At 57.9% G+C, this 21,399-nt stretch overlaps 1 protein-coding gene across 1 annotated transcript in view; it reads right to left on the reverse strand.

Moving 5' to 3' along the window:
- ADGRA2 (adhesion G protein-coupled receptor A2) overlaps nucleotides 1-20,970 on the reverse strand; it is a 34,904-nt gene extending 13,934 nt beyond the window's left edge. The window contains exons 1-2 of the mRNA XM_082608514.1: nucleotides 20,286-20,970; nucleotides 7,939-8,010 (exon numbers count right to left, since the gene is read on the reverse strand). Of these exons, the coding sequence (XP_082464640.1) occupies nucleotides 7,939-8,010; nucleotides 20,286-20,548 (335 nt within the window). The 5' untranslated portion in view covers nucleotides 20,549-20,970. The remainder of the gene's footprint in view (nucleotides 1-7,938; nucleotides 8,011-20,285) is intronic.
- Between the last annotated feature and the right edge of the window lie 429 nt (nucleotides 20,971-21,399).

The raw sequence follows: 21,399 nt of genomic DNA on the forward strand, positions 1-21,399 counted from the left end.
TCCCACCCGTGTGGGGGACGAGCAGAGGGAAACACATTCCTCATTGTGTCACTTCCCTTCATGGGCTGCCAAGGGGCCCAGGCTGCAGCCCCCCACCCCTTCCCTCTCCGCTCACTATGTTTATTCTCATTTCCTCCCTGGCCCCCCTCGAGAACCCCCCGCCCGGCTGCCCCACTGATGCTCTACAGATGGGAGCAAGGCAGCCCGCTCGGGCCCAGCCCCTTCCTGCCCTGGGTTTCCTGCAGCCCGGGCCAGCCAGGGCCTTCTGAAAGGGGAGCTTCCAGCAAGTGTCGGCGGTCCTGACCTCTTGTCTCACGCCTGCAGAGAGGCTTCCGGGGTGACCAAGGCAGCCCTCAGAAGGAGTGCCCTCAGAGATGGCCTGCTGGCCTGGACCAACCAGTCTTGGGTCCTCTCCGGAGGGGCACAGGCCAGGGGCGGCTCCTGGCTGAGCTGGTAGCCCGATACGGGCTGGCCCCTGGGCAGCTGAGGCCTCCTGGTCCCTAAGGTGGGGGACGCAGCTCTGGGGCTGTACCCTCCCTAGTGGTAGGAGGAAATGCTACCATAGAACTTGGATATTTTTGTGGACCCGCGAGGCCCCTATAGGTTGGTGGTTCTGCACCTTTCTTGCTCAGCACATCCTTTTGAATATCTGATGAGGGCTATGGAGTCCTGCCCTAGAAGAAGGCACTACCCCCAGTATTGTGCATCTGATTTCAGGGGCTCGTGGAACCTAGTTTACAAACTCCTGCTCTGGACTTGCTCATTGGATTCCTTCATTCCTTAGGTGAGGTCGCAAGGACGCACAGATGCTTCTATGATGTGGAATCTCCTGCCCTCTGTCTGCTTCCACAGACCTCTGGTCTTGGAACCTGGAGAAAATGCAGCTTATGGGTGGAGCCTCCCTCCCTACACCCCCTCGCCTAATCCAGACCAGGCTCCTAGATCAAGATAGACCCCTCTCCCTGTACCTATGTCCACATGGAGGGGAAGGACACCCTATGGCAGAAGTTGGGGGGCAGGGGATCCCTGGGAGCAAATCTTGCCTTATGTCCTTCTTGGGCAAAAAGCAGCTCAGGAAGCTGAATGTGTGAGACTGAGTGTGTAAGCACAAGCAATAAAAGAGCAGATTGAGGACTTCCCTGGTGGCGCAGTGCTTAAGAATCTGCCCGCCAATGCAGGGGACGCGGGTTTGATCCCTGGTCCGGGAAGATCCCATATGCTGCAGAGCAACTAAGCCCGCAGACCACAACTACTGAGCCCGCGTGCCACAACTACTGAAGCCCGCGCGCCTAGAGCCTGTGCTCCACAACAAAAGAAGCCACCTCAACGAGAGGCCCGCACACTGCAACGAAGAGTCGCCCCCGCTCGCCGCAACTAGAAAAAGCCCGGGTGCAACAACGAAGACCCAACGCAGCCAATAAAAAAAGAGCAGATTGATACGTTAGACTTGAAAAGGTTAAACTTTTGCTCTTGAAAGGATACCACCAAGAAAGTTGAAAGACAACCCCTGGGATGAGAGAAAATATCTGCAAATCATATACCTGATAAGGGACTTCTATCCAGAATACATAAAGAACTCTTACAACTCAATAATAAAAAAACAAATAGCCCAGCTGAAAAAATGGGCAAGGGATTTGAATAGACGTTTCTTCAAAGAGGATATACAAATGACCAGTTAATGCATGAAGAGGTGTTCAACACCATTAGGGAAATGCAGATCAAACCCACAATGAGAGACCACTTCACGTCCACTAAGATGGCTATGCTTTAAAAAACAGAGATTGGAATCCTTATATATTATAGATGGGAGTGTAAAATAGTGCAGCCACTTTGGAAAACAGCTTGGCAGTTAAAGTTACCATATAACCCAGCAATTCCACTCCTTGGTACAAATCCAAGAGAAGTGAACATACATGAACACAAGAACACATATAGGAATCTTCATAGCAGCATTATTCATAAGCCCCAAAGTGGAAACACCCCAAATGTCCATCAACTAATGAGTGAGTGAACAAAATATGGTATCTTCATACAATGGAATATTATTTGGCCATAAAAAAGAATGACTTGCCGATACATGCTATAATATGGATGAGCTTTGAAAACACTATGCTTGCTGAAAGAATCCAGTTACAAAAGATTACATACTGTGTGCTTCCTATTTATATGAAATGTCCAGAATAGGCAAGTCTATAGAGACAGAAAGTAGATGAGTGGTTTGCTTAGGGCTGGGAAATGGGCGGGGGGGGGGGGGAGGGGGAGGAACGGGGAGTGATTGCTAATGATTCAAGATTTCTTTGGGGGATGATGAAAATGTTCTAAAATTAGATTATGATGATGATTGCACAACTGTAAATATACTCAAAACCATTGGATCCTACGTTTTAAACGGGTGAACTTTACGGTATATAAATTATGTCTCACTAAAGCTGTTAAGAGTGAGTGTGTGAGTTTGTATGACAGCGTGTGTGTGTGTGTGAGTGTGTACCCACGGTTGGACAGGGTGGGGCGGCACGAAGTTGGCTCCCTCTGGCCCCCAAAGACCTCCCTGCTTGTGGGTTTGAAAACCGAATTATAGGTTTGGAGGCCGCACAGCAGCTCCCCTGGGCCCTCCAGGACTTTCAGGGTTCCTTAGAAAGTGGGGGGGGGCTGGCTGAGGAGTGGGCAGGACCCCCCGCCGCAGGTCCAGGGGTTGCCTAGGGGGAGGGGAAACGGAGAGACTGTGGGGACCAGGAGGAAACCCCAGGCGGTCCTAGGCTCCCTCGCAGCGCCACGCCCCGGGCCCCTCTTGTCTCTGATCTCATCCAGTAGGTATTTATGGAGCACATACCCGGTGCCAGGCATTGGGCCTACAACAGCGAGCAGGAGGGCTGTCCCCGGACCCACCGGCCTCCCTTTCCGCGCCCTCTGCCTCGGCGCGGCATTCCTCTCCAGCGTCGAGGGGCGGGGGAGGGGGAGGGCCACAACCCCGCCGCCTTACCCTCGGCCCCGCCCCCAGATTAATGGAAACCACCTGGCGGGTACGCCGCACGCACCGCCCCCGCCCCCAGGCCTCCGCATCGTTCCCGTGAGCATCTGCGTCTAATGAGTGCCCCAGCACCGCGGCATACCAGCCCCCGGGGCTCATTAATCTCATTAGGCAATGACAAATCATCCTGGGGCTGCCCAGGCTCCCGCCCCGGGCCCTCTCCTCCAGGCGTGCACAGGCCTCTGGGGGCGTGTGTCCACACAGTTCCACACGCAGGCCTGCACGCCCAGTCCCGGGCTCCCTTGACCTCTCCTGGGGGCTGTCTGCCCTGTGGCCGGCTCGGTCCACGGTCTGGGGGTTTCTCACTGTGACTGGGTCACCCTGGAGTCCAGGAAAGTCTTCGGGTGGCCAGCCCTCTGCTGAATGCGCGGGGAGGATCCGGGCAGAGATGCGAGGGACCCGAGAAATGATCCATCCGCGAGTCCTTTCCGCCCGTAGACTTCATCTACAAGACCGCCTGCCTAGGGCTGGGGGCTCTGGACGAATCTAAGCGGTCTGGGGCGGCCGGTGTGACCTCTTGCCACTTGCAGCCCTTCCGAGGAGAAGGGGACGGCCGTTTACTGAGAGGCCGAGGTGTCCCCTGCTCTCTTCCTGGGTGAACTCATCTACCGCCGTGGCCACCTGTCAGGGAGCCGTGCCTTGCCCCTTGTTCCAGGTGAGAGCCTGAACAGGCACCAGAAGGTAAATGGAGGTGGAATTCAATCCCAGTCTCTTTTCACTGCAGGGTGAAGCCCTGTGCCCTTTCATCGCCTGCCCCTGCACTCCAAAAGCCTTTCGTCTGGCTCGTCCACGCTGAGGGAGGCGGGACACAAAGGAGGGCTCAGAGACAGGGCCTCACACACCTCTGGGCCCTTCGGCACACTCCTGGGCTGGCCTTGAACTCTGCTGGACTGTTTCAGATTCTCCAGTTCAGCCTGCCTGGCTGATAAAGGTGTGCCTGCCCCATCCCACCTCACCCCCCAGTTCTCTGGAGCGCGGGCCCTCCCGTGGGATCATCTCAGGCACATTCCCTCTCAGGGCCCTCTCTGTGCCCCCTTCCCGGCCTCGGGGCCCTGCACTGCACAACAGGGGACCCCCCACACACTTACACCCCACCTGTTTGCAGAGGCCAGAGGGGCGCTCAGCAGGGCAGGCAATGCCGGCACTTTCTGGAGCAGCCCACATCTACTCAGTTATCAGACAGGCCGCTAACTCCCATGGGACTTGCTGCATGGACTGTGGGATGTGAAGCTGCCACAGGCTCAGCCGCCCCAGCCTGGACGGCTGAGTCCAAGAGGACAGAGAGATCAGTGTTTCCTGGCACCAACTGCACGCCAAGCCACGGCGTCTCGTTTGCAATGAATAGGCCCACAGTGCAGGGGTCATCTGGTCCACTGGTTCCCAACCCCAGTGAGCATGAGAATTGCCCGCATACCTTGTAAACAATTCCCAGGCCCCTGCTGACCTGACGAATTAGCATCTTCAGGACGGGGCCCAGGACCTCTCCCTACCTCTGGGGTAGTGGGTAGTGCCTGTGATGATTAGTTTTATGTGTCAGACTATAGCCCTCGGTGACTTAATCAATCACTAATCTAGGTGCTACTGCGGAGGTATCTTGTAGATGTGGTTACTGGCTGCAGTCAGTTGAGTTTAAATAAAGGAGATGACCTCTGCTAACATGGGTGGGCCTCACCCAATCAGTTGAAGGCCCGGAGAGCAAAACCCGAGGTTTCCCAGAGAAGTTCTGCCTTAAGACTGTAGCATCCGTTCCTGCCTGACTCTCCAGCCTGCTGGCTGGTCCTACAGATTTTGGATTTGCCAGTCCCCAGAATCACATGAGCCATTTCCTTAAAATAAATTTCGTTATAAAGAAATAATTTCTTGGAACTCCCTGGTGGTCCAGTGGTTAGGATTCGGCACTTTCACTGCCATGGCCCGGGTTTGATCCCCGGTCGGGGAACTAAGATCCCGCAAGCCACGTGATGAGGCCAAAAATAATAAGAAGAAGAAGAAAGAAAGAATTTCTTTGTATATTTATATAAGGACACAGCCACATACATCTCCTATTGGTTCTGTCTCTCTGGAGGAGCTTGACTGATACACTGGTGACCAGCCAGGCTGGAGACCCTGGGCTCCTCCAGCCCCTGCACTGCCTCTCCGTCCCAGGGAAGCGAGGCCGGGATGCTGAACCCAGCACCCCTCTGCCTAGAAGCCTCCCCTCCTCTGAAAGCCCGGCCGTGTCACTGGGCTTTTTGATCTTTTCCTTCTCCTGCAGCTCTGTGGGTATCACACACACCCAAGGATCATAGAGTTTTAAATCCAGAGTGCACTTTACAAACTGCCCTGTCCCCCCACTTTTTTTTTTTGGTCTTAGTTCCCCGGCCAGGGGTCGAACCCGTGCCCCCTGCAAGGGAAGCGTGGAGTCCTAACCATTGGACCGCCAGGGACTCCCCCCCACCCCCACTTTTAACAGATGAGGAAACCGAGGCCCCAAAGTGAGGCATCCCTCTGACCCCACCTCCCACCACTCCCTAGTCACGCTGCCTTTCTTCTGCACCTCAAGCTCACCAGACAGGCTGGACCCCAGGGCCTCCCCCACTCACTGCTGCCTCTGCCTCTAGACAACTACCTGCCCGCCAGGTCCCTCCCTCCCTAGGGCTAGGGCTCCATCACCTCCAGCGAGGCCTTAACCTCATTACATAAAATAGCGGCCCCCATTCCAGTGCTTTCTGCCCCCCTTGCCCTGCTGCTTTGTTTTCCTCTGCAGTGTTTATGGTCTCCTGACCTATTATACATTTCTTTGCTACGTTCTGGGTCCCATCAGCGGCAGGTAAGTTCCCCAGGGCAGGCACCTGGCCTACCGCGTTCACTCTGGATGCCCAGCCTGCAGCCTGGCACACAGAGGGGGGGCTCAAGAAACATCTCGAGAGTGAATGACTAGATGATTCCTAACAGGGCAGGGGCTCCAACTCAGGACCTAGAATTCTCACTCTAGCGCCCTTTCTCCTCCCTCAGCATAGGTCGTTATTCCCGTCTCCTCTCCCACTTTGCTCTGTTTGCCTCCCGTGGTTTGAGTGCACCTGCACGGTGGTGATCTGGGTCCCGGCGCCGTGGGGAGGGGTCCAGCTGGGTAGGCTTGCGTGGGGGGAAGGAGAAGGCCATCGTCTCATCTTCACCAGAAAATCTACCCTCATGAGATTGAAGGACCACCCAGCAGACCCAGCGAGAGGGCAGACCCAGCAGATTTTGGGCGGCTGAGGCGAGAGGGTAAAGATGGGAAAGATGTCCCAGAGGCCTCAGGAGGCTCTGGGCAGCTCTCGCTTGTGCTAAGGAGAAAAGAGACGGACGCTGGGCGGTGACTGGCCCTGGTTTGGCCGGGCCAAAGGACTGCGGGCAGCTGCGGTTAGTTTTTCTCCAAAAGATCCCAGGAGGGAGCGTCTGCTTTCTGGCAACTCAGCCCTCTAAGGCCAAGCCTGGGCTGAGCGTAGGAATCACAGCTCCTGAGTGCTTAGCTGCTCGTGGAGGAGCATGTTGGTACCTAATGAGTCTTCTAAGTAGCAGCTCGGGGGCAGCCCTTCCTCCCTTTCGGGGCAGAGTCAGCGGGACCCGGTCACGGCTGTCTGCGCGCACCGAGGCTAACATCCCGGGAGCCCTCCCACCCCCAGCATGCCCTGATCCTACAGAACGTGCTCCACCTTTCCACGCCAAACGTGGCTGTGTCCCTTTCCACCCGCCCCCAACCCAGCCAGGCCACCAAGCTCTCCCCACAGGCGGCTTGGGGGAGAGCTTTCCCTTCCCTTGCGAAGTGGGTGTCATAGAGACAACCTCGTAAGATTGTTGTCCTGGTTGAAGATCTGCACTCCATCATGTCGGTACTGCATCTCTATTACCCTTCAACTTTCTAGCCTTCGCTGTTCCCTCCTTTGGACTTTACAGAAACCCCGACCTACTTCCTTCCTATATATATGGCAAGGTCTGTGGTCTCACTACACTGTGATCCCTTTGGCTGTTTGAGAGCAGGCGTCTGCCTTATTCGTTCGAGTCCCCCATTGCTCTGATCCAAGCCTTTCAGGCAAAATGGTACTAGAGGGGGCAGGACCCTGTTGGAGGCCTTGGGAACACCCAGCAGGTGGAAGCAGAGCTAGGAGACAGGGGCTTGGACGTGGGGGGGATGGCAAGGGTCCGGCTCCAGGACGGGCCGGAGGCCCAGGGGTCCCGTGGAGGAGACAGGACCCAAAGCTGTTGTACACGCTGTGGGTCGGGGGTTGCCAGCTGAACAGGGAATCGAGAGAGGGGTTGACTCAACCCCTCCTTTGGCACGGACTTGCCCGTGACCGAGGCAGGTCCCCAATTCTGGGAAGGAGCTTTTCTCGGGGCTAGCAGGGCCCTTGCCGTCCGTCCACAGGGCAGCCGAGGATGCTGTTGCTGATGCAGCTGTAATCCAGGGCAGTGGGGATGGAGGGAGGGGGAGAAGTGGATGTGACCCACTGTCCCCACCCTCAGCCCAGGGCTCTGGCCCCTTGGAGCTTTGTTTGTCGACTGTGTTTATTAGGGAAGGAGCAAAGAGGCCTCAGTCACACTAAATGCTCCCTCTGCCCTTTAGGCTGGGCCCCCAGCTGGGACAGGGAGGCAGCTTCTGGACAGTTAAGGGGCTCAGCCCTCATAGCTAATTGCTCATTAAAGAGTGTTAATGAGCTTCCCACAGCCCCATCCCTGCCTGGACCAGCGCCCCACTTCTCTGTGCTGTGGCTGGTGAGGGAACTGGTCTCTCTCTCCCGGACCAGCCCCTCTGCCCTCCACTTGGTGGTCGAGTCCGATTGTGGGCCCTGCTCGGCCAGCAGGTCCCGGGCCCCTCAGCAGCCAGGATTCCTCGCCCTCCCTGGCCCGACCTCTTGCCCGTGACCTCCACCCCAGCCTGCCCGAGCACTTACAGTTTCTCCAGCAGGGGCAGTCCCAGGAAGGAGCCGTTCCGGAGCCCGGTGATCTTGTTGTTGCTCAAGAGTCTGGAGGAAAGGGGAGAACACAGAGGGGAGAGTGTTGCCTTCGGTGTAAGCGGCGCCCCCTGAAGCTGGGCGAGGAGCAGCCCCATCCTGGGCTCCGGGAGACCACGGGGAGGGGCCCGCGAACGGTTCGGGCAGACTGGTCAGCCCATGGAATGCCAGGTCGGACGCGTCACCTGCCCTGGGTCTCCCCACAGCCTGGATCTGACTTAGGCTCTGTACACAGGTGAGCTGAGCAGGTGTGAAGTTGTGATGGCCTGTTTTCGCCTTGGAACCACGGGGCCGAGCCCACGGCACCCCCTTTCTGCCCTCCACAGCTCTGTCTTGCTCAAGCCATTGGCCCAGTAATCTGAGGACAGTGCTGGGGAGAATGGTCTGGCAGGTAGAAGAGGAAGGCAGGCAGGTGCCCTTCCTCGGGGTCTCCATCACTCCGGGAGCTGAGGACCTCACCAGAAGGGGACCCCTCCCTCCCCTCAAAGGCCCCCAACTCAGAGGGACGGAGTGCCCCTGCGTCCCCAAGCCTGTCTATAGCCTTGACCGGAAACGGATGGAGTCCTCGGCCCCCCGGGGGGAGCCCAGGCCTCAGCCTCTGCCCACTCGGAGTCTTGTTTATTTACTCGTTTGTATTTGTGGACGCAGAAAGGGGCCCCAAGCTCCTGACCCAGCCCACTCTGCCCACCCACTCAGCCTTTCTCTGTCAGGCTCCCCGCTGGGAGGAGAGAGTGCCAGGCCAGCCAGAGGGCTCATCCCTTGAGTTAATTGCTCATTAAAAAGCTTTAATGAGCCTCTCAGCTCCAGCTCTTGCCTGCCCTGCGCTGAGGCAACGGTTTTCCCATCTTTGCCCTGAATGGTGGAGAACGGACCTGGGAAGGCCAGAGGGGCAGGCCTCGGGCCTCCCCTCCAGTGAGCAGCCTCTGGGCTGGATAGCAAGGGAGAGGGCTGGGGGCGGGGGCAGGGCCCGGGAGGGGCTGTCAGAGCTCTGTCCCAAAGCTTAATGGCAGTGGGTGGGTGCACAAACCAGACAGGCAGTGAGAGGACCCCAGACGTCCGTGCTACACCACGTTCAAGGGCACATGGAAAACAGACCATGGCCGGGACGGAGGCAAGGGTGGAAGGGGGCTTTGTGGGTCAATGGGAAGACGTGGACACCTCACCTCCTTCCTCCCTTCTCCCCGCTCCAGAGAGGGCTCTCCTCCCCTTCGGGTCCCCCCCTCACTGTCCTTCCAATGGTGACATTTCCCAGCAAGGTGCTACACACACGCACGCACGCATGCACGCGCACGCACACACACATTGTCTTGATATTTCAACAAGCACATCACAGTAGTCATCATATGAATAATTAGAACTTTCTCAAACCCCTTTATTCTCATTTTATGGGTTAGGATAGTTTTATTTCACATTACCTGTGGTGGCCAATTATAAATAATCTTGTCAGTTCTTAGGGCCTCGAATAGTCTCATTCAGGCCCTGGTGGGGCTGCGATGGCCCCCTGGGTGGGGACAGGCTCTTGATGGTGTGAGTTTTAAATCGAAGCCCCTCCCACCTCATCTGCTGCTCATTCCCTCATACACCCTCAGAGCCTGAGGTTCAGAGGTTGCATTAAATGTTGGAGAAGGCGAGAGGACCCCTCAGTATCCTTAGTAATGTTGGGAGGGGTCCTGAAATGTCAGGAAGAGGGGTGAGAAAGGGCATCTGTTTCAGCCTCCCCAAACCCCAAGGGTCTCTCCCAGGGACTGCTCCTCCCTGAGTCTTGGGGAGGGAGAAGGATGGGGATGCTGATGGGGGGGCACAGGGGAGAGGTAGCGGGTATGGAAGGTTAGAGGAACAGGGGGAGCCAGGTTATCACAGCCCCGTGCACGAAGGGAGAAGCCTGAGAACATTCCCAAACTTGAGTGGAGTATGGACCTGTTAAAGGGAGGGGAAAAGTATCTTATTTCCTGCAAATATGTCTGAGGATCCCAGTTTGAGAAACACTGACTTTAGAAATGAAAATCTTACACTATGAAAATACCTTCTAGTAAAAAATTATCTCAAAATTATAGGCAAAGGGGCTTCCCTGGTGGCGCAGTGCTTAAGAATCCACCTGCCAATAGAGGGGACACGGGTTTGAGCCTTGGTCTGGGAAGATCCCACATGCCGCAGTGCAACTAAGCCCGTGTGTCACAACTACTGAGCCTGCGCTCCAGAGCCCGCGAGCCACAACTACTGAGCCCGTGCGCCACAACTACTGAAGCCCGCGCGCCTAGAGCCCATGCTCCGCAACAAGAGAAGCCACCGCAATGAGAAGCCCATGCACTGCAACGAAGAGTAGCTCCCGTTCACCACAACTAGAGAAAGCCTGTGCGCAGCAATGAAGACCCAACGCAGCCAAAAATAAATACATAAAATAAATAGAAATTTAAAAAAAATTATGGGCAAAAAATTTTTTGCTCAAAGATCATTGAATTGAAAACAGAAAATTAAACAAATTCTCCAACTCCCAAATCCCCGATATTAAAACCCGGGATCCTAATTGGAGAACCCTATCCAGACAAGTCTAGTGGTAGTGTTGGGGGTAATAGGTACCCCACATTCTCCAGACTCTTTGTCCTCTAACCCTTGAACACCTTTCACATACCCCAAATTTAACCCAAAACTGGCCAACAGAAGTACAATGCCAGCTGCATACATAATTTAGAATATTCTAGCAGCCACATTGTTTAAAAGTTAAAAATTAACTTAATCTTAATAATATACTTTACCCCAATGCACCCAAAATGTTATCATTTCAACACACAATAAATATATTATTATATATTATAAATATACATATATTATAAACTATATAAATAACAAAAATTATTAATGAGATATTTTCCCTTTTTTGGTACTAAGTCTCAGAATCTGGTGTGGATTCTCCTCTTCCAGCACAATTTACTTAACTCAGACCAGCCACATCGCAAGTACTCAAGACCACATGAGGCTGGTGGCTTTAAGTCTTATCCCTGATTTAGTCTCCTTGTAGCCAGCACCTCCCCAGGAGGAAGTCTGGGCTGCTGGGGAGATACTCAGGTGGCCCGGGGTGGTGTGTGTGTGTGTGTGTGTGTGTGGCCTGGGAACAGAGCAAAGGATGGGGACCAGTCCCCAAGGCAGGCGAGGACAAGCCTCTGGTCCAGAGCAGCTCATCTCCTGGCTGCCACCCCAAGGACCGCGTTCTCTGAGGCAGCCTCTGGGTAGAGCAGGGTGACGTTGGGGTCGGCTGCTGCCCACGCTGCAGGCTCGGCCAGCCCAGTGTAAACTCCATCCTGGAGAGTCTTGAAATGAGGTTTTTTTCTCACTGTGAGAACACGTTCCTGATCGCCCACCCTCTAAGCCACTCACTAAAGCGGGGGCACCAGGCAAGCAGTGCTGCATCCTTCTCCTCCAATGGGCCCCGTCTTGCCGCGTCTCCAGTTCTTGGACAGACTTCAGCAGCTATCGGTATGGTTTAGTCCCCAGATACCCAGAACTGGATCTTTTGGTCTTAACAATCTAGATCGGGCTGAGGAAATTTTACTTCAGGCCTAGATTAGGGGGAGAATGGCCTCAATTATGCTGGTAGGTTCAGTCCTCTGGAGGCGAGGGCAGGGATTTGGCGGAGTGTTTGGGGCAGGTAGGAAGCTGGCAGTTACGGGGCTGCTAATGGGGTAGGTGAAACACACACACACACACACACACACACACACACACACACACAAACACACGGCCTCATCCAATAGGAAGAAAAATGTTCCCGCCACGCTAGGCTCTCATGGGAGGAAAACAGGCAGGGCAGCCCCATGCTTCTGTCCAGAGTCGCAGACACAACGCCAGTCTCTGCCCCCTCCTAATCGCCTCCCAACCCCGCCCAGAGAGCCTCAACCCCACCGGCCTCCCCCCAGCACCAGCACAGGGCGCCTGCCAGGTGGGTTTGCTTCCCAGCCATGCCTCCCATCCCTCAGACCCCAGGCCCGCCCAACCCAGCATCCTCGGCTTCTCCCTCCCTCCCTCCCGTGTCTACCACCCAACATCACATTTTCACAGGAAGGGGGGCCAGTCCCTGGGGGCCCCTGTTCTCTACCCCAGAATCTGAAATCTGGACAAGGAGAGGGGGCACACTGAGTCCATTCCAGAACTCTCTCCCGGCTCGGGTCCTATTTTAGGGAAGAGCAGCAAGCAGAGTGACCACTAATGAGGCTGGAGGCCACGGGAGCGAGTGGCTGGCGTCTGCAGAGGCCCTGTGGCCTCTGGGCAGCCGCAAACGCTCGCCAGATCCCAGTCCGACATCAAAGATGACCCTATAGGGGTCACGTGGGCACCGCCCCGTTGGGCACGGGGCCAGCACCTGCCCGAACAAAAGGGTTCTCACATGTCCAGGGAGAGTCATACATGTCAGCCCCTCACCGACCCCCCAGCCCACCCCAGCACAGAGATGCAAGGACCACAGGCCTGGACACTATGGCCCCGTGCTCTCCAGGAATTCTGAGCCTGGAATTTAGGCCACTGCCAAGGCCCTCTGGGCTGTGAGGGGCCCGTCTCCAGCACCTGCTGCTGGCACCTCGGCAGTGTCTTCGGGAGACCATCAGATGGGGGGAGGAGGGTGGTCTGCTTGCTAACACCAAAAGGGCCTCAGGCCCATTACCAGCTGCACCATCAAGGTGAAACTATACTCCCAGCCCTGCCCACAGGCACAGTACCCAGGGCCTTGGAGCATTTCCAAGGCCCACAAGGGTATCTGAAACCTAAAAAAAGAAAAACAAAAACAAAATCACCACTGAAATATAAATGCTACAGGGCTTCCCTGGTGGCGCAGTGGTTGGGAGTCCGCCTGCCGATGCAGGGGACACGGGTTCGTGCCCCGGTCCGGGAGGATCCCACATGCCACGGAGCGGCTGGACCCGTGAGCCATGGCCGCTGAGCCTGCGCGTCCGGAGCCTGTGCTCCGTAACGGGAGAGGCCACAGCAGTGAGAGGCCCGCGAACCGCAAAAAAAAAAAAAAAAAAAAAATATATATATATATATATATATATAAATGCTACAAACATAAATTAATGAAGACTTAGCTATAGAACTACCAAATGTCATGTTATGCCAATTAGCAATAACTGTTCTGCTTCATAAAGGTTGTGCATGCAGTTTAGCCTGACTGATATGACAGTGGGATCTCCAAACAGGAGACTACCTCTGGTCCACAGGCCCTGCTTTGACACACACCTCAGGCTAAAGGTTGCCCTTCATGTGTACCGAGCCTGACTGCAGGGGACATAAATGCTGGAGAGGACACACAGCACTCCCACACCTCCTGCCATCCCTCCCTTGGCTGGAAGCCTGTCCGTCAGCCTCCCTCTGGTTAGGAGAGCACCCATGTGGGACATCTTTTCCCCAGACTTTAGAGAACCATGTCCTGAGACAGCCTCTGACCTCAGCCTTGAAGACGGGCTGTCCAGGCAAGGCCTGAGGACAATGTCAGAAGGGAAAACTATTTTGCAACGGCTCCTACATATGGGCCTTCCTTCGGTCCTTTTCTCTACCCTCTCTGCAAGGTCACGGCATCTTGGTGGTCACTAGGCAGAAACCAAGAAATTGGGGCGGGTATGGGAAGGACTAACCTACTGGTGTTCATGGTGGGTGGTCGGTGTGGTTTGATGGGGATTTGGGGGCCCCCAGCACTGGAATTGATTCTGCTTTAATCGTTCACCCATCCATTCATTTGGTCTTCAATCGTACGTGAACACCTACTGTGTGCTCGGCTTTGTGGAACACATCAGTACTACAAACACAAATGAGACCTGGTGTTTACCATCTCCCACTCGTGGAAGGTGAAGGGAGATGTGTCACCCTGGGTGGACTGTTTGCGTGCGTGTGTCCCCGGGGGTTGAGGAAGCTGGGAAATTACTCCCAATCCACCTTAAGCACTTCCTGCACCCACAGCCTAAAATCTCCCCACGGGGGATCCAAGCTTTTAGGTGAAGAAAGTAGGTTTCTTTAAACAAATGAACCTGAAAGGATCTGTCTGTCATCAGTCTTTTATACCTAAGTATAAATTAGTCCTTTAATCCTTCCAGCCCAGAGGTTTTCCTTGGGAGCTTGGAGGCCCTGCTCCTGTCCTGCTTTGTGAGCCTGTATCCAGTCTCCATGGTGAGACGGCAAGGCCCATGAGAGGCCAAGGCCAGCTCTCTCACCTCACAGCAGGCACTGGCGGAATGGGTGGGTGGGTGGCTGTCTGGAGGGGCAGAACTCCAGGGAAGGTGGGGTTGGTCCAGGAACCACGCTTTTCCCAAGTCGGGAGGCATTTTTTCCTGCCTCCACTTCCCACCAAATCCTCTGTGAAGTGATTTTGTACTTAGTGGTCCCCTAAGTACACATGTATCGTTGCGGGCAGCGCCCCTTTCCCCGGCTCACTATCCACGTGGGGGAAGCGGATTGGTTACGTCCCTGCCCCGTCCCCAGGGAGGACGGCTCTGATTGGTCAGTGTGGGACCGGGCTGACCCAGAGCGGGAGCCCTAGGGTCTGGCTAGGAGCTGTGTGACCTTGAGCAAGTCAGGCACTCCCTGGGGGTTTTCTTCTCGGTAAAAGAAGGGTCTGGACCGAAGATTCCCACTCCATACGTTTGATGGCTTTTCCCATCCTGGATGCCGAGTCTCCTGAAGTCTAGAGTTTCTGCTCCAACACACAGTTCCCAGCAGGCAAAGCGCCCTGGGGGAGGGGGGGCCGGGAGAGGACAGGGAGGAGGGAGCTTCGACCTCCCCTTCGCTTTCCAGCTGGGAGATGTCTGGCCCCTCAAGCTCAGGCTGGAACTCCCTCCTGGGCCGCTCTCTGCGGCCGGTTCCCTGCTCCTCCGTGACAGATTGGTCCCCTGCCCCTCACCTGGTCCCATCCATTTTACACACCCTTTGCTCCCCCAGCCCGGCTCCCCCAGCCCGCCTCTCCCCACGCCCAGGGCTGGGAAAGCTGGGTCCTGGGAGGCTGCCGCGTTAGCTACACTCCACAGTGTCTCTGCTCTCCCACCCCCATCACCCAGTTCTAAAAGCAAAGGAATGTTCTGGAGTTTGGGAAGGATGGGGGCCCCCGGAGGAGGGAGGAAGGCGAGGAGGCAGCTTTGTCCTGTCAGTGTCTGAGCTCTAAATAGAACGGAGCGGCTGGGCTGGGGGAATGAAAATAAACAGCCCCTCTGAACAGCCCCTTCCTAGCCCTTAACCGGATTTTCCTTCTGGTTCCTCAGCCCAGGGCCATTTCCCTCCTCTCCCCTCCCCTCTTCTCTGTCTGGTCCCACGGGGGGCGAAGGCTCTACCTCAGGGTGATGGGGGAGTGAGGGGTCCTGGTCCAGGCTGCGTGGCACGGGGAACTCCCCTCCCCTCTCTGGGCTTTGGCGAGGGGAGCTCACTGAATGCAAGGACAGAGATCAACTCAGAGGTGGCTGGAACTCTTGCTCCTTCAGGAAAGAGTTCTTATCCCAATGACTCCCATGTGACATAAACTTAGGAACACTCGCTCCCTTTAAAAACATGACCCCAAATTTAAGGGTCAATTTACGGTGAGGTTCAAATTACACCGGTTTGCCCGGTGCCTTTGGGGGAAATTCGCAGACTCACCAGGACTAGGGATTGCACCCCTCCCAACCCTAACCCAGAGGGGTGATCCATAGTAGGTGGCAGGAAGGGACTTCCTTAGGGGTCAGGAGTGGCTGGGTTCTTGCACGGGTTCTGAAAAATTCAGGCCAAATAACCCATTCTGGGTCCTGGTCCCACGGGGGGCCTGAATTATAGGTCCAGTCTGTCTGGTGCAAGAAGGACTCAACCGGTGAAGCACGGAGGGCTCCGCTCTCCGCCTGGTGCTCTCCTGAGCTGGGCCCCTGGGTCCCGACGTCCTGCACAAGGGGCAGCTCTCAGGGCGGGGCTCCTAACACCTCCAGGAAGGGGCTGATCAATCCTGGAACCTGGGCTGGTGGCCTCCAGCTCCTCCAGTAGGCAGTCGGGGCGATTCCTTCTGAGTCCCTCCCTTCAGACCAGCGGGGGTCCGGGAGCCCACATGGGGGCGCTGCAGCTGAGAACCCCCCGCCCCTCCCCCGGCACCGTGGGGAGCGTAAGGGCGAGTGCGTTGGAGTCTCCAGCCTCTTCCCTCCTTTCCCTCTTTCTCCTCGCTCCCTCCCCCTCCCCCTCCGCTCCGGCACAAAAGCTCTCTGTACACGGCCACTTCCTCTGGCTGCTGTCTCTGAGCCCAGACCTTATGAGAACCATATGGGGGAAAGAGGGTGGAAGGGAAGGGGGTGGGGAGGCCGCGCGGCCCGCCCCTCCAGCCACCATCTCCCTCGGCTCGCGGCTCTGTGCAGGCGGTTGGCACACTTTGCCCCAAACTCCCCCTAAGTAGACCCCGGGGGCTGGGAAGAGGGGCACTGAGGGGTGGGCCCAGTCCAGAGCTGGAGGTCCAGAGGGACGTCTGTGCTCAAGAACTGCTGGGCCAAGCACGGGGGGTGGGGCTGGGAAGGGGCCTCCCCTCCCCTCCCCTCCCTCTCCCCCCTTCCCCCTCCCCTCCCCCGGGGCTCCCAAAGACCACCAAACTCCCAGCAAAGGGCCCCGGCCTCCGCTAGGCACATCTGTGTGGAAACTGCTCCTTCTCCCCTATGGGGGCAGCCTACGTGGTGGGCAGCTCCCCCAGATGGGAGGCTGAGGGGATGAGGGTTTGCGGGGCCCTGGGAGAATCTGGACGGAGGGACAGTCCCATGCCTGCCCCTCTCCCCACCCAGCCTTGGAATGTTCCCAGGTCAAAAGGGCCTGGGTCCTGCTGGGAAGGAACCGGGTTTTTTTAAAGCAGGCTTTGTGTCCATTGGGTCCCAAGTCCAGCTAGGTGAACAGTGAGTCTCTCACCTGAGAGGAAAACTAAACGAACCCAGCCAGCTAATCCTGACGCTGGCGTCAGCTAAGCTGTGGGACTCTTGGCAAGACGTGGCCCTCTCCCCATCTGGCCTCAGTTTGCTCAGCTGTCAGACGCTGATTTAGGGGCGTCCCTAAGGCCCCTTTCGGCCCAGGGGCCCAGGAATTTATGACACTGCCTGGTATCCTCCGAGGGCCTGCTCAGATGTCCTGGGAGGTCCTCATAGGAGGTTTCCTTCTAGAGTTACCCATTATCAGCCCTTTCCTGGAATTCCTTAGTATCCCCTCACTCGAACTCCCAGAGCCCAGAACCAGAGGGCAGGCCCATCACCTGCTGCTAGGGCGGGTGGGGGGGCTGGGGCGGTTGACAGTGGTCTGCGTCTCCCTCCTCCACCCGGGTTCTCCCTGTGCTAAGCCACCTCCACCCCGCTGCCCCTGAGACCCTGCCCCTCAGGGAAGGCCCATAAAGGCTCCTGCTCTGGACAGGACGTGCCCACAGCTGCCCTGTGCACTGGGCCTCGAGAATGGGGGCTGGGGTGGGGCAGGCGGATCAGGAAGGAAGCCAAGAGTTCAGCTTTCCTGGAAAACTGCGAACGAAAATCCATTAGAGGAAAAAAAAAAAAAAAAAGCCAAGCGTGGGGAGAGGGGGCCTGCAGTCTACAAAACCAGAGGGCAGAAACAGAGATAACCGAGTGGAGGTGGAAGGGTTTTCCGTGAGGTGCACAGGGCTGTCCACAGGATTGCCCTCCACGGCTTGGAGGCTTCCTGAGCAGAGACGGCGGAGGCTCTCTGCAGACAGGCACCTTATCTAGCACTTTCTCTGCCTGAACAGTCAGCTGGGCTTCCCAAAGCAAAGGCCTGACTCTCCCCCAACTCCCCCAGGACCCACGTGGGCAGGGCGGTGTGTGGAGGGCACTGGGAGATGGTGGTCCATTCTGGAGGAAAACAGGGGAGGCGGAGGGAGGGGAAAGCAATAACGCAAAGACTATTGGCCCAAGTCCTGTTGTTTGCACCAGGTGATGGGCAGAAAGGGGAAAGGGGACATTTGGGAAAATAAATAAATAAATAAACGAGGAAGGAGGAGGAGTTTGGGAGAGTGTGAAGGTTTTTGTGCTCATAGCCTCTCTTTGCTGCCAGGCTGGAGCGGCAGAAGCCCCTTCCCAGCCCGTCTTTTCCTTCTTCCCTCGAGATGCTTGCTGGGTAGGGGTGGGTTTGCTGGGGGGACGGAGCCCCCAGAAGAGAATCCCTGCCAAGCTTCTGCTGAAGAAGGTCGTGCGCTCTTTTTCCTTCAGAAGCCAGCTTGGGGGAGGGATTGCAGTCAGGATGGGGATTAGGTGGAGCCTGTGGGGGGTGCCTAAGGCATATGTCTGTGGCTGCTTCTAGTCACACCCCCGGCTGATGGGCCAGCGGGCTCTCGGGGGGTTGCTCCGGCCTGACCTGCCCTGTCTGTTTTCCTGCGGAGATGTCCAGCCAGGCTCGGGGTGGGGGGGCTGTTCTTTTGGAAGGTATCTTAAGCCAGGTAGGTCAGTGGCCTGGGACAAAAGAAGGGCCCTTCCTCTGGGGATGATGGTTTGGGATGGGAAGGTGAGCTAGCTAGCAGTCCTGCTGGCTGCCACCCTGTCCTGATATATTCTCGCCAAGAGTTGGCCCCGCTCTCTCCCTGGAGTGGCGTCGAAGGGAATTAGCTGTGGCTGGAAAGCATTAGTTACCAAATCATTCTAAAATGTACTGCAAAACCACCTTTTAATGTTTCCCCCCTTCTTTCTGCCGTCTGTATGTTAGGATTCCCTAATCCCAGCACAGGAGTGTGAGCTCGGCTGCAGGATCCAGGGCACACACGCTCCTCTCCGAACTGAATGACTGTGGCCCAGCGGGGACTCACACAGACACCAGCCCAGCCATCCCACACAGCAGGCATTTTTCTCCTCCAGAACTGAGTGGGCTGGGGAATGCCCAGGCCTGTCTGGACACTTCAACCCCAGCGGACACTCAGAGGGACCTGAATCAGCTGCCACAGCTGCCTTCCCAGGCCATGGCTGTATCCCTGAGCTGCTGGGACGTGGGAGAGAGCAGAGACACGGCTTCCACCCCCCTAATGCACACATGCACACACCCACCCCAGCTGGGGAAAGTGCAGGCCAGGCGGACAACGTCAGAGGCTGACCAGTCGTGTCCTGTCAGGAAGCGGGCAGCCTCTGAACTCACCCAACCAGAGGCGTTACTGTATTGTTCTGGACACAATCGGATAGACTGTGAGCCAGCTCCAACTCTGGGCAAGGGGCCGTGGGGAAATGGTCGCCGCTGGGGTCAGGAGGACAGGGAAGGGGAAGCGGCTTGGAGGCTGGATCCAGGACAGGAAAGGAAGGGGCCGCCGCCAGGGCCCGACCCTCCAGTCCACGGCGTGCGTGGAGCTCCAAGCACGTGGTCTGCGCAGGAAATCTCTGCGGTGGGGAGGGGTCGCTAATTCTCCTGCAGTTGCGGGGACTTCGGACCCCCATCGAGGAGGCTTGGGGTCGGGTTGCGGGCGCAACGGGCCGCGCTGGTTGCCAGCAAAGTGAGGGCTTAATAAGGCCCGGGCTTGAGGAGGGAAAGGGTATGACGGAAGGAGGCTGGGAGGCAGCCTCCTTCCCCTCAGCCGGGTTTCTTTCTCCGCACTCTTTTTGCGAAGAAGTCAATCAGCCAAAGTTCGTCTTTATATCCGAGGAGGGGAGGAAGAGGGAGGGATGCAGGATCCAGAGCAGAGCTCAATTCACAAATGCGCACGGCGGGAGAGGGGTCCTAGTGGGAATCGGGACGCCGGGGTCTCATTCACACCAGAAGCGCCTGCACCCCAAGGACAAACTTTTTCGAGCCCACCCTCCCGCCAGCGCTAGAGAGACGGGCTGCAAGCGGGGCTGGCAGGCTCCCGGCCCTGATGGGGCGCCCCCAACTGGAGGAGCCAGGCCGGCGGCATGAAGCCGGGAGACTCCTCCAGTGCGGCCAGGGACGCGTCCGCGGTGGTAACGACCACAGCCATCTACTGGGCCGCGGGCATTGGTCTTCTCTGAGCCTTCCCCCCATCCCACCACCCGCAGGTCCGCACCACCAGCCCTGGCTAGAAACTCAAGGGGCGCGGGCGTCCCGCCAGCGCGCATTCCCTGTCACCTGTGCAGGTGAGTGGGCGCCCGCGGTGCCTCACTTTGGGGCGCCCCCGCCCCCCAATGCTCCTTCCTCCCTCCACACCCCTGGAGCCCTAATCTTTCCCTTACTTCTCTTCAAGCCTCCCTTTTCGGCTTCTGGACTCAGGCCTGTCCTAGAGTCTCTGAAGTGGCACATCGACTCTGTCCCCCATTTCCCACCCCTCCCGTCTGGGCTCCTTTCGTCCCCTCGTCGGGGCTCGAGCCGGGCCGGCCAAGTAGGATACTTACAGGGTAACGGTGCTGTTAGGCAGGAGGCCGGGCTCGGGAGGCTCCGGGAGGTCCCCGCCGCCGCACACCACCCTCCTGCGCGCCGGGCTGGGGGCGCCGCCGCTTAGCCCCTTGGGCCGCTCCCCTGAGCACTTGCAGCTGCGGATAGGGACCGGGCAGCCGGGCGCGCCGCGGATCTCGGGCGCCGAGAGCAGCAGCCACTGCAGCAGCGGCAGCAGCAGGCGCGCGGGCGCCCACCGCATCCTGCGTCCCGCGGCGCCCATCAGCCCATCGCCCCGCGGGGACCGACAGCGCTGGGGCCCGTCTGCGCGCCGGCCGGAGGGATCCGGGCGTGCGAGAGGCGTGCTCAGCGGGGGCCCGGGGCGCTCGAGGGCGGAGCGGGGGGCCCTGGGCGGAGGCAAGCCCCGGGGTCCCTGCCGCCGCGCCCCGGGGGCATGTCCGGCGAGCGCCCCGGCGGGGAGGACGCGGGCGCGGCTGTCAGCGCAGCGCGGGCGGCCCCCGGCGGCGCGGCCCGACTGTCTGCGTGGGGCTCCCGGGCCGGTTGAGGCCGGGCCGCACCTCGTCGTCTCCTCGCTCTGCGCGGGGCTGTGACCTAGCGGATCGAGCCGGGCTCCTGCCGCCGCCGCCGCTCCGTGCCATGGATGGAGGCAACTCGGCTCGGCGCCGCTCCCGCCGCCGCCAGCCCCCGCCCGCCCTCCCGAGAGGGCGCCCTCCCCTCTCCAGCTCGTCCGTCCGCGAGGCCCTAGCGCCTCCCGATGCGCAGCCAGGCCGCTGCCCTCCTCGGAGTAAGAGCGGGCCAGCCGGCTGGAGGCCCCGCGTGTCCCCTGCACCCGCCCTGAACCTAGACTTCTCCCTCGCGCCTCTCTCCCCCCACCCAGGAATCTTCCTCCATAACCCACCTCAGACCTCAAAGCCAGCCGCTGTCACTTTCCACAAAACCCTCCCTCCCTCGTGCCGTCCAGCCTGCACCTCCCGATGCTTCTGGGGCTTTCACTGACCCGCGGGCTTGGCCAGAGATGCCCATGTTTTGTATTGAACTTCGTTCACCGCTCTGAGGCTGCTGAGACTCGGCTTCTCTTGACCCCCTGACCTGATGGGCCAGTCTGGAAGCCGG

The sequence above is a fragment of the Mesoplodon mirus genome, assembly GCF_964341445.2.
Source record: "Mesoplodon mirus genome assembly, chromosome: 20".
NCBI lineage: Eukaryota > Metazoa > Chordata > Mammalia > Artiodactyla > Ziphiidae > Mesoplodon > Mesoplodon mirus.